Source organism: Delphinapterus leucas, chromosome 17 (assembly GCF_059928025.1).
Source record: "Delphinapterus leucas isolate spDelLeu-1000000601 "Yukka" chromosome 17, BTC_Dleu_Yukka2, whole genome shotgun sequence".
Taxonomy (NCBI): domain Eukaryota; kingdom Metazoa; phylum Chordata; class Mammalia; order Artiodactyla; family Monodontidae; genus Delphinapterus; species Delphinapterus leucas.
In genome coordinates, this window is record NC_143145.1 from 75,673,002 (window position 1) to 75,683,116 (window position 10,115).

The 10,115-nt window shown below is 51.0% G+C and overlaps 1 protein-coding gene across 1 annotated transcript; it reads right to left on the minus strand.

Moving 5' to 3' along the window:
- Positions 1-2,153: 2,153 nt before the first annotated feature.
- BHLHE22 (basic helix-loop-helix family member e22) lies at positions 2,154-8,330 on the minus strand. The gene has a single exon (XM_022595302.3). It carries the CDS (start codon positions 7,016-7,018, stop codon positions 5,915-5,917), a length of 1,104 nt encoding a protein of 367 aa, XP_022451010.2. The 5' UTR covers positions 7,019-8,330; the 3' UTR covers positions 2,154-5,914.
- Positions 8,331-10,115: the final 1,785 nt, after the last annotated feature.

The window sequence follows — 10,115 nt, forward strand, 5'->3', positions numbered from 1 at the left end:
CGGGAACACAAGGGAGAGGAAAGAAAGAAAAGTCCCACAGGCACATGCACACGCACTCAGGGGGACCTGATAGTTCTGCAATAGTCCACAGTCTCCTGGATTATGTTAAGACGAGTCATTTAGAAAAAGTGATAGAATTTAACCAAAATCGAGCCTCAAGGAAAGCGAGCACACTTTCTTTGCCTTGCTAGGAAGCGATGAGCTCTTTGGGGCTTAAAATTGGGACGCCTTCACAGAATTCCCGGGATTGGCTCGGCTGCGGGGTGCTTTTTACAAGCCTGTCATCTGCAGGTGAACTCTCCAGGCCACGGGGGTCAGGGGACAACCCCATCCTAGTGCCTCCCCTCGAAAGACAGTTTGAGGCAGAGCCCCCGAAGTTCGCGTTCTGTCCCTAGGCACTTAGAGGTTGAAGGGCCTTGCGCCCTGCAGAAGGGGCCCAGGACGTCAGTGCAGGGGACGGACCAGGAGAAGGGGTGCTCTGCGGCTGCGGATCCCGAGTCCCTCCCGGGGCGCAGCCTGAGCAAAGCAGCGCGGTGGGCACTCGTGTTGTGGACGTCGTTCTGTCTGCAACCCTGGGCTGGCAGGCTGGCCTGTGGGAAAAGCCGCCCCCTCCTTCCTCCTGCCCTCCCGGGTCCCAGCACAAACACTGGCCCTGGCCCTGGGGCGAAACAGACACCTGGCTATTTTGCACAGTCTACAGAACCCTGGTTCTTGTAAACATTCATCAACCGATTCGAAGAGCCAGAGAGATCCGGCGGGGAGAGGAAAAGACTCTTACCCTGAGAATTGTTTTTACCCTTAAGTTGCTGTCTCCTGGTTTTCCCTCCCGTTTCCTTCGACTGTGCCCAATGTCTGATGTAAAAGGCCAGCTTTAAATCAACCCGCAGCTCATTGGCTTGGCGGATCCAGGGGCATCCAAGTTATAAGCGCCAACGCAGACCTTGAAGGAGACGGGCTCATGTATTTTGCCCACACAACAAAAAATGTTAATTGATGTAAAGTTGCTTGGCATGTGATTAATTCAGCCTGACCTGCATTTTAATTAAAAGAATACTTCTCTTTCTGACGTTTGTTTTGCAATTTAATTCTGTTTAGAGGCAGCACTGTATAGTGGGCCCTCCCCATCCCTCACTTCCCCATTGAATCGCATTTTCATGAAAGCTTTTACCAAGGAGCCTCTCCCGACCAGGATTCATCACCTCCCTCCTTCCACCGGCACACGTTCGGGTCTCCGCTCTGCCGCTCCGCCCGGCAGAGCCGCCACTGTGTGCTGCGAGCCGGGAAGTGAACTCTCATCATTATTTTTCAAAGTCTGGGAAGTGTATTATCCTTTTTCCTAGTGGTAATTAGTTACCATAGCATCTAATACGTAAATGTGCCCAGAGCACACCATTAACAGTTAAACGGAGGATTCAATTTAACACATGATTATATCTTTCATAAGTCATTACATTGGAAAAGTCAATGCCACTCTTGCTGGAGCAATCTCAGGGTCCCGGGCGCGTAGAAAGGTTGGGTTTCGGCATCCGGGCCGTGAGCGCGGAGACAGGAACCCTGTGGAGCCTTGGCCCTCCCTAGAGAGCTGTTGGCAGGAAGGATGGGTGCCGGGTGCCATAGGAGGGAGCGGAATTTAAGCTCAACACAGGGTCTTGGAGGGGATGCCCAGCTACTGAGAGTGGAGAGCGCATTGCTGAGCGCGCGCGCGCGCGCGCGCGCACACACACACACACACACACACACACACACACACAGGCACCACGGGGAGGGAGGAGGGGTAACTAGTGAGCTCTTCGAAGGTGATCATTTGCTGGTCCTGTAGGAGTCCACGAAAAGCCTCAACGCGCTTCACTCCTGTAGGTACCCCATGTCAAGCTGGAGATGAGACCTAAATGGGAATTCGAAATTAGAGAAGGAAATTGAAATTAGACAGAAGTTAGAGAAGGAAACCGGTGGAATAAAAGCCCAGGTGGGACTCTGGCTCCTCGCTCGGCCTCCTCTGCCCAGTGTCAGTTTCCTAAGAAACCTGAGCAGCGGGGATCGTCCCCTGCTCCCGGGAGAAACGCCCCAAAGCGCGGTGGACGAAGGCTCTGGGGCTGACCGAGGTTCTCTGGCAGACGCCGCAGTTTTAGGGGCCAGGATTTCTGTTTTGGCCCAAGGGCACTTCAGCAAGACCACACTGATTCCCTGGTATTCAGTCACCCAGTCCCGAAGTAGATGATGCACACTGGAAGGACATACTGGGGCCCACAAGTGTGTGGGCCAACTTTCCATACTGGGCTGAAATCCAGGAGTCCAGGGGCCCCGGAAAGCGGCCGGGGGTTTTGCCGGGTGTGGGAAGAATTTTCTCTTCAATCATTGGTTTCCTTCCCTAAAATCTGCTGCTAATGAAACTTTGGAAACATTGGGGTTAGCGCAGGGAAAGCCGCCTAAGTAAATCACCGAAAAGTCCTCCCCTGCCCCTTTTAGATGTCCCACATTTATTCCTAGAACCCAACGCTGGTCAGCTCCTGGATTTGGAAAGAGAATTAATTTGTCTGAAATTATCAAAATGAAAATAAATAGTATTAACCCTGCTACTTTGAACAATTGTACATATTTGTCTGACACTCCGATTTATTCTCAACATCCTCTCCTTTCCCCGACCCCCAATCATTTCCAGTCTCCTTCAGGACTAAGGGCTGGAGACTGAGTAATTAAAGGGTGAAAGGAGGGTGAGCTTTCCTTTTTCTCCTGAAGTTCAAAATTTGTTATTTGTACTATTTCTAATACTAGTTGAACAGCACAGAGGTTACAGAGGGAATACATCAAGGAGGCCTTCTTAATAATGAGAAATATTAAGCAGTTGAATCTTGCAGCGAATGTGTCCCCTACAGTGTTAACATGCAAAAAGAAAAAAAAACAATTCGACTGATGGCGGCTGTGGTTAATTCCTAATCAGAATGATGGACAGCAGGGCCAGAACAATACAAACTAATGGCTGTGTTGCTGATCACTTTACCCCTTGATTAAAGGCACCCAATTATGGCCCAGAACAGTGTCATAATTATGTTTCTTAATCACATCCAGGAGGTTTAATTGCCTTAACGATGTGTTTCATTAAATGAATTTAGGTATTATAGTAGACAGTTTTCATACACAGTTGTTTTCAAATTAACATAATATTAGACATCGTCATGGAAATTGTTTTAATAATCATAATTAGACGCACCCAGGCTTTGTCTGGTAAATGCTGAGAGACGGGTCTCCTCCTGCCTGGGGGCTGCCCTGGTCTCTTCCCTCCCTCTACTCCCACTCCCAGACTGGGAGGGCTTCAGCTTCAAGGCCCTTTGCTGTTATATTTTCTGAAAAGTTACAGGTTCTGATTAATCTTTTTTGATGGCAAGTGGAGCAGAAAATACCCTCCCTCACCCCCCACTAAGTTTGATGGCATTTAGGGATATCATTATGGGCTGAGGCTACACAGACCAAAACACATTTAGCAAACTGCCTACAGAGGAAACACTATAACTTCACCATCACCGTCTCTTTAACCTCCACCACAATAAAAATCAAACCTTCTAAATTTGAGGGCATTATTAAAGTCCAAATACAAGCCTATACAGACATTCTGTAATAGAATCAACGCCCAACCCAATCCAAACATACTCCCTTACAAATCTCATTAACAAGCAACACTAGAACATTTAAAAAATCTCTATGGGCATTGTTTACGCATATAATTCAACCTGGTTGATTCTTCTGTCACACAAAAAAAAAAGCAGGGGAAGAAGCCACAATACAATCCATCCTCAGAGAATCCAAATCCATTGCTTTTCCTTGGCTTTTAGGAAGTTGGAGATGGAAATTTTGATAAAAACTCTTTAAGAAACTTTACCCTCTCTGATGGGCCCGGGCATGGTAGTTAACAATGCCATACAGAGTGGGAGAAGAATTCCAGGGAGGGCAGGGCCTTCAAAGTTCGTGCCAGCAAACAGGAGCTCTGGACCTCCTCTGGGTCTCACCACTGACCCCATTTATCAATCCTCCAATGACCAGGCCCAGCCATCGTCCTTTAACAAGTAAACAAGTGAACTAGGGCTGCTCCTAATTGTGTATCCCTGACAAAACTTTAGTTCCACCTTCTCTGAAACTCCTTTCTTTTTTGTTACCTTTCAAGCAAAGAGTAACACAGAAGAGAGGTGATTGCTCCCTCCACAAAGCACAGCATAATGAAATGTTTGATCAAAATATTTTAATAAAGATTCTCTCTGACATAGATACACATACAAATGGTTGTACATAGCTGTCATAGTCTGATTGACCTATTTAATATATATATCATTCTTTACACATCCAAAACCCGCCAATAGATCCATCATAGCTCCCCACTCACCATCCAACCTGACAAACTGAATTAGTATTATCTGCAAGGAGTGGAAAATAGCAGGACTCCATTTTTAAAAAAGGTTTTCTTGATTTTCGTAGGATAGAAAGGCAGGCAAACAGCCATGCAAACTAAAACTGAAAGCTCGCTTTGGGTAAATAGCTTCTTGCTCTTCCTTAGTTTTATTTTATTTCTTTTAAAAATTTTTTTAGAAAAATAACAAAGGATTTGACACCATAGGCAAATCAAACCAGTCTTTCAACTTAAATAATTCTCCAGTTAAAATAACTTATATATGTATACATATATTAAAAGCAATTAAATTAGACCTTTTAAAAATGCACAGCACAGCCTGGAAAAATATTTGCTTAGCATGTTCTTACTTATAGGATCTATTGCTGTGATGTCTTTCCTTTTTAGAATGCAAAGGAGTCCCCTTTCAAAAAAAGAGATCAATTCATTCATCAATTAAGAATACACCTTTCCTGTAATTTTTGGACTGAAGCAATTTATTAAAGCTCAATTTAAATACAGGGATGATGCAGCTGAAGATATCCAGGTGACCTTTGATAAACCTAAGCAGCTCAGATACATCAATATGTCTCTTCATACTTGTTGGCAAATAAACCCTTTTAAACACTTGGCACACAATATAAGTTAATCTATAAAACAGAATTTTAGAGGCATTAAAAAAAAATCTGCACATAAGACCCCATGACCTTAACACAGGATAAATACTGTTGATGTGGAAGGGTCATTGAAGAATAACAAATAAATACCATGAATCGTTAATACATCATTGCAGAGTGGAAAGTAACAAGGTGCACATAAATATTTTTAAATGCAATTCTTTCAGCCACAGTCAGTTTTTTTTTAATATCACTCTTGCCAAAACTTTTGAGCATTTTCACAGGATTAAAGTTCAGAGACAATAAAAAATACAAGTCTTTCATAGCAACGTGTCTCTTCCTGTTTTTGTTTTTTGTTTTTCTTTTCTTCATTTAAATAAATCTACATTTCAAGTTTTTCTCCTGGCTCAGAATCAAAATTTATTTTCAAGTGCCCTTTCTGATTTGTCTGAATGAATATTCCGTGCCACAAGCCACCCAACCCCGGACGACTCCTCTCCCCCTCAGCACTGGCCAAATTCACAATTATTAGTAGGATTACTATTTTGCCACGTAATACTCTCCACGCTTAATAACACCTACTTCTCAACTTATTTTTTACCCTTAAAGGAAAACTCTGCTTCCTCGCGGTCTAGGCTGCCACCAAAGTTGCCACTTTTCCGAGAAAAAAAGACATCCATACTCTATCCCAACTCCACCTCCCTCCTCCCTCCCTCCCCACCCCGAAGACCGAGATTCTGGGGATGTCGAGGCCAGAAGTCCCGTTTGTCTCTGATAGTTCTCCGCAGTTCTCGCCTCTGCTTTGTTTTCTCTGCAAGTGTTTCACGACTACGAGAGGACCAAATAAAGGGGGTTGGGGAGCAGCTTTTCACTCTCCTCTAGCTTTGGGGTCGGTCTTATGTTTTTCGGGGGTGGGGGGTGTTTAAGGCTTCTCCGTGCACTGTTTGCAGAGGCTGGAGGAGACGCTATTGAACAGGGCGCACTTCTCCGGGCAGGAGGCGGCCGGTGGCAGCCCGGCGCTGAACGGGTAGCCGGCAGCCTGCTCGTAGGCGCCGAGCGCCGGGTGCAGGGCAGCGGCCGCCGCCGCCGCCGCCGCGGAGCTGGGCAGGGAGGCGGCCGAGATGGCCTGGCCCTGGTTGAGGTAGGCGACGAGGCGCCGCATCTCCTCCAGGGCCTGCGCCTGCATGAGGATGTAGTTCTTGGCGAGCAGCAGCGTAGCGATCTTGGAGAGCTTCCGCACCGAGGGGCTGTGCGCGTAGGGGATCACCGCGCGCAGCTCGTCCAGCGCGTCGTTCAGGTCGTGCATCCGCCGGCGCTCCCGGGCGTTGATGTTGAGCCGCAGCGCCTTTTGCTCTTTGGATTTCTTGCTGCTGCTGCTGCTGCTGCTGCCGCCGCCACTGCCGCCGCCGCCGCTTCCCCCGCCGCTGCTGCCCCCGCCGCCGCTGCCGGCCGGGCCCCCCGGGGGGGCGCTGGCGCCGCCGTGGAGGTGGGCGTTGGAGCAGCCTTCGGCCGCCTTGACGCCGCCGCCTCCCGCGCCCGGGGAGGCCCGCGGGTCGGCGCCGCCGGCCCGCAGAACCAGCTCGCAGCGGCCGTCGCTGTCGTCGTCGGGGCTCTGCTCGCCGCCGCTGCTCTCGGCCACCGAGCCCCGGCTGGCGCTCTCGCCGTATTTGAGGCACAGAGCGGCCCCAGCCGGCAGGCTGCTCAGGCTAGGTTCGCCCCCAACGCCGGCGGTGCCTACGAGCAGCCCGGGGACGCCCACCCCGCCGCCGCCGCCGCCGCCTCCCCCGGGCGGCGGCAACAGCAGCCCTGCCCCCTCGGGGTCAGCCGGCTCGAAGCAGCCCAGAGGCGACGAGGAGGAGGACGCCGGGCGCTCCCGAGGCGGCGGCGCCAGGGACAGGTCCATGCTCGGGGGCGGGGAGCGGAAAGCCGCCTCCAAGCGCTTGGCGGCGGAGGCGCTCAGGCTCTTGTGCAGGAAGAGGTCGTCTTCGCCCGCGGCGGCCGCGCCGAGGTGCAGCCCGCGCTCCATGGTCCAGCGCCGGCCGCCGCCGCCTGGGCTCGGGAGTCGGGCGACGCCGCAGCCGCGCCCGAGCCGGGCTCTGGGGCTGGTGCGCGCGTCGGTCCCGGTGCTGCTGGCAGCCCTCTCCCCTTCTTTTTCTTTTTCGCCTTCCCCCGCGCTCGCCGCCTCCTCTTCTTCTTCTTCTTCGTCTCCAGCCGATGGTGCTGCCTGCTGGGGCTCACCATGGGCCGCGGCCCCGCATGGTGGGAGGGTGGGTGCGGAGGGAGTGGAGCCGCCGCCGCCGCCGCTCTGAGCCCAGCCCCGCGCCTTCTCTCCGCACCGTTTATCTTGCTTGGATTCACCTTCAAGAGATTTCCGGACCCATCAACCAGCCGCCGCCACAGACGGGGGAGTCTTTTACATCATTATCTCTGAGTAGGTTATTATGAAGAAGAGTCGCCTGTTGGGACAGAGCTTTCTACCCAATCAGGTTAACGTTTTAATTAATAGGATTAAAACGGTAACAAACAATCGCAGGCGCTATCTGGCCGCGAGTCTGAATAGTTTCATTTCCCAGGTCTGAAGACAGGCAGCAGCTAGAGCTTTATAAAAGGCGCCTGCTCCATTATTCTGCCTGCCATCTGTATACACAGCTTAGCGCATATGTTTGCAAGGCGCTGGGTCCTGTTAGTAACCCAACAACTGCCTTTAGCTTGACATGTGTGGCGACTTTCACTCATCAATGAGCACACTAAAAGCCCTACTTAGAGCCGAGGATGTTCTTTGCTCCTTCAGCAAATTGTAGATCGGCGGCGAAGCCTGGGAGTCCCGTGGAAAGCAGACGCCTCCCCCCACTGCACCCCCCTCCCCACTGCCCTTCTCTCGCCACTACAGTCTCATCCTGTGCTACATGACCCTTTCCGGGCGAGGCTGATACTCCACCCCTGTTCCTAGGATGACTCTGGTCTGGATGTGGAGATGGGATTTTCGGGGGGAAGTGGTGTCTCCGCTGGCTTGCCCCAAATTCACCCAAGATTCTTAGCTAGTAAGACAGCAAAGCAATCGCCCCCCCCGCCCCCCCCCCCGAACACACTGCCTTATTCCGCCCCCGCTCACCCACTCCCTGCCCATTTCCTACCCGGACTGAGGCGGTGCGGGGGGAGAGGGGAGAGGAGGGGTGGAGGAGGAGAGAAAGAAAATGAAGATCGAGTTGCGTATGCAGCCCATTAGATTTTTTTAAAGGGAGGGGGTGCTTTTGCAGCCGTCTCCAAAGAACGGCTACAGTGATGGTGATAAATGAAGCACAGGATTTCCTAAACAGGAAGAAACTGATGGCTCAAACTTTCCTCAAGATGAAAATCCAGCTGTTTCGGAAGAGTCAACTTCACCGGTAGTCAGATCTCCTCATACACCAAGGAGGACATTTGTGCATATTTATTTACCCAGAAACGTAGCCGCCATAGCTAGGAAGCCATTCAGGGACATCTGGGTCTGCCTCGGTTGTTCTTAGAGGGAGAGGAAGGCGAAGTGTGAAAATAAGTGCTCCTCTTCGGATGGGAAGTGGTACACGCGGTCTTCCAGCTCCTGTGTCCCGTGTCTGGGAGCACATGGTATTTAGCAGCTGGTTTTCATCCTTATGACATAAGTAAAAACAATATTTCCCAACACCCTCCAGTAAATCTCTCTTATGTGGCAGAATTACTGAAGCTTATGAAATTTTTGGTTTCTCTGGTTTCATTAAAAACCTTTTAATTGTGGCTTTCAGAGTTGGCCCCAGGTGTTGGACTCTTTTCATTACATTTTGCTCTAATGTGATGAAATTCTAATTCTCTCCTTACCATATGGTTAAATTTCCCCACTGAGAATTAGTTGAAAAAGGAGAAATAATCTATTAATCTCTGTAATAGATTCACAAATGAGGTTCGCCACAGAACCTGTTTTTGAATGGTAATATCGGAACAGTTGGGCGCCTTATCATAAAGGAGGGGTGAGGACGGCATAGAAACGTCTGCATTTTCACCTGAGGAAAACGGGCCCAGCGGTATCTTCAAAATAATTGCCTGAGATTCAATCTCACCGGGACAGAAATGCTACGCAGTCATCAGTTACCTTCGTGCCTTGGGATTGACTGGATCCCAAAGATTGAGAAAGAGCAGGCGAGCTGCGGGACGCTTTCCAGCCTGGGACCCGGGCCGGCGGCTCTGGAAGGCTCGAGCCGGCCCACGTGTCTCGCCTGGGGACCCCAAAGCACGTAGACGTGCGGGGCGGCCCTTCGCTCACCGCTTCCCTCCCGCCTCCGTCCCCCGGCGCGCGCAGCTATTAACCTCCAGCTTTAGGAAGCCAACGACACGCTCCTGTTACCGTTTTTCAATTAGCAGCTTTGTTGACACCGGGATCATAAACAAAGGTTCTCTATAAACATAGGTGAGTCGTGTGTGCCTGATACTAACTGACCAAAGAACTCTGGCCACTTAGGGGAGGACCGAGGCTGGCACCGTCGTGGCTCTGGGCGGAGTGGAGACACGTTTCCAGTGTCTGACTCGATTCTCCCTCCGGCTCCCCTTGCTAGAGCGCTGGTACTTTCCGCAGGACGCCTGTATTCCTGCCGGCCACTCAGTGGGCACTAGAAGGGTGAAGGAGCTACCATGTCCGGGCCGGGTGGGAGCTATAGGGTTTAGCTACGAGCGCCACATGGGGCTATGCCCTGCGGGACCGGACTGGCCAAACTGGGGCCACCGCCGAAAGCGGCCAAGGTGCCGCTAGATCCGCGACCCCCGACAGACTCCGGTCCTACGCCGCTGTCAGATAACTCAGCGCCGAAGAGCACCTCCTGGCCCTTCCCGGACCCCACTTCCACGCCCTCCTTCCTCTTCCCCCGCTCCCGCCATCGAAACTTCCGGAACAAACTTTTGCGCAGCTTCATTTCACTCAGTAGGAGCCCCAAACCTCTTTCCTTGGCGGTTCAAGAAAATCCCCCTGGTCTCCTCGGAGGAGGTGACTGCTTAATAGTCCCTGGAAACTTAGATTTTGGAAAGTGCCGAAGAATTTATAAGAGCTTTAAATGTGGGCCTTATAACAACCGTCGGGGAATGGTCTTTGAGGTTTATGCACTCGTAAACTTTTGCTG